The following is a 2493-nucleotide window of genomic DNA, read 5'->3' as shown; positions in this document are numbered from 1 at the left end:
GTAACAGAACTAAACGCTAAATGTAACACTTAAACGTAGCGCTTACGTGTAACGCTTAAATGTAGCGCTTAAACGTAGCGCTTACATGTAACGCTTAAATGTAGCGCTTAAACGTAGCGCTTACATGTAACGCTTAAATGTAACGCTTAAACGTAGCGCTTACATGTAACGCTTAAACGAAGCGCTTAAATGTAACGCTTAAATGTAACGCTTAAACGTAGCGCTTAATTATTTGAAAACTACATGGTATGTGTGTTGGAACAAAACTGTACAGGGCTCCGGCCCTCCAGGAATTGAGTTTGACACCCCTGGTCTAGACCAACTAAAGACCAATGAAGACTAGATAGAAATGGTCTAGTTAGAATCGCAGTCTTTCTATCCATTGAATTCCATTGAAACCCCTTCTTTCTGTCTCAGGGAATCATTCTGGGCGTCGTTCTGTTTCCTGTCCGCATCACCCTCGCCACCCTCTTCTTCCTGCTCATGTGGCCCATCGCTCGGCTGCGACTGGCCGGTCTGTCGGAGGCGGAGCGGGCGGAGCCTGTGCGGGGCTGGCGTCGGTGGCTCTTCCATCACATCATGCTCTTACTCAGCCGCGCCGTCTTCTTCTCCGTGGGCTTCCTGTGGATTAGGGTCAAAGGGCGTCAGGCGAGACTGAAGGAAGCGCCAGTTTTAGTCGTAGCGCCTCACAGCGGCTTCCTGGACATGCTGGTGCTTTGCGCGACGGGTCTGCCGATGGTCGTGTCGCGGTCGGAGAACTGCAGACTACCCGTCATAGGAGGTGAGGTCGAGAAGTTCCTTCAACAAAAACCCAATCCAGAACCCACTGGCTTTTGGGTTATTGCAAAAAAGACCTCTGTAAGCCGCAAAAGCTTATGGTTCTTGCACGTTTTGTTTATCGTGATAATATTCACCAATTAACGCAACTTTTGAAGCCTAAATACAACCGTCAGACGTAAAAAGGTGAACACAGGCTACAAACAAACTACACCACCAATGTCACCATAACTTTATATTTAGTCTTTAAGAACATTTTATCTAAAATTGGAGTTAGAGTCATTTGCAACAGTGCAATTATCATCTGTAAAAGTAATGCATTTCTTATTAAACAAGACTTCTTTTTAAAAAGTAACAGAGATCTGTTGGAAGTTGTGTTTTCAAACTTTGAAGCATCATACGAGACATTTACATATAGAGGCTGGAGTGACGTATTGAGTTCCATTCAGTTTATTCCTTAAATGTTCTTTACTTGGTTTTACCTTCATCAAACCTGTAGAAACCCTGAAGACAAGAAAAATCACAATCTTACTGATGGATTTAATGTTGTAGAAGCAAACATGAAAATATCTTGAGCTTGTGTTCAACGCAGACCTTATTTCAGGCGTTTAATCACAAACCCATTAAAAAAACCCATTGACTTTAGGATGATGGAAGCAGAAAGTGCTAAAATGCAACTGTTTCCAGGTTTTGGCCAACAAAAGTATATTATCTCTGCTGCGCTCTATAGCAGCTTTGCCAGAGAAAAGAACAAAAATCATTCAAATCGAACATCAGTCAATGAAAATCCTTCTGTAAGTCTGCTTGTTTTGTTTTTAAGGAAATTTGGATAAAAGCATCTGCTAAATGAATAAATGTGAATATCTCCGTGTGTTTTACTGTCTGTCAAATTCTGTTCAAAAACGATCCAAACCCAGGCTCTAATGACTCTCTGCTGATCTGTGTTTGTGTTCCAGCGCTGTTGGAGTTCAATCAGTCTGTGTTAGTGAGTCGAAAAGATCCTGAATCCAGGAAGAAATGTGTGTCTCAGATCTGTGAGAGAGTCACGTCTGACGGCCGCTGGCCTCAGGTAAACACACACACTCACGCACTCACACACACACTTACTCACGCTTACATGTAACGCTTAAACGTAGCGCTTACATGTAACGCTTAAACGTAGCGCTTACATGTAACGCTTAAACGTAGCGCTTACATGTAACGCTTAAACGTAGCGCTTACATGTAACGCTTAAACGTAGCGCTTACATGTAACGCTTAAATGTAACGCTTAAACGTAGCGCTTAAATGTAATGCTTTAGTGGAGCGGCCCGCGTGTTTGATGTTCTCCTCCGAAGCCTTTGCCAGAATATAAAAACAGCTAAATATAATAGTTCACAAGGGTTTGTGAAGCATGTTTGTCAAGCATTTATTTTGATTGCATTAAAATAAGACCTATTTGTGCTTTAAATGTAATTTAAACAGAAATACGTCAACTCTGTCTTGTTTTAGGTAAAACATTGTATTGCAACTTAACTGCAACCAAAATGTAGTATTGTAAAATTATATATATTTGTGTTTACTGTCATCTTGAAAGTCTCATATTAACTTAGTATGGGCTTGTAGGCAACTGAATCGTTGTATTTTGGCTAAAACTGTGGTTACTGTTCATTTTTCAGTATTTCCTTTTATAATTATGACTTGCTAGCTTATTTCAGCTTACATGTTAAGTCAAGTT

At 41.0% G+C, this 2493-nt stretch overlaps 1 protein-coding gene across 1 annotated transcript in view; it reads left to right on the top strand.

The window, feature by feature from the left end:
* lpcat4 (lysophosphatidylcholine acyltransferase 4) overlaps nt 1-2493 on the top strand; it is a 17261-nt gene that overhangs the window by 605 nt on the left and 14163 nt on the right. Inside the window, exons 2-3 of the mRNA XM_016499070.1 lie at nt 418-781; nt 1734-1846. Of these exons, the coding sequence (XP_016354556.1) occupies nt 418-781; nt 1734-1846 (477 nt within the window). The remainder of the gene's footprint in view (nt 1-417; nt 782-1733; nt 1847-2493) is intronic.

The sequence above is a fragment of the Sinocyclocheilus anshuiensis genome, unplaced genomic scaffold (assembly GCF_001515605.1).
Source record: "Sinocyclocheilus anshuiensis isolate Anshui unplaced genomic scaffold, SAMN03320099.WGS_v1.1 scaffold2010, whole genome shotgun sequence".
NCBI lineage: Eukaryota > Metazoa > Chordata > Actinopteri > Cypriniformes > Cyprinidae > Sinocyclocheilus > Sinocyclocheilus anshuiensis.
This window is presented reverse-complemented; position numbering and strand designations above follow the sequence as displayed.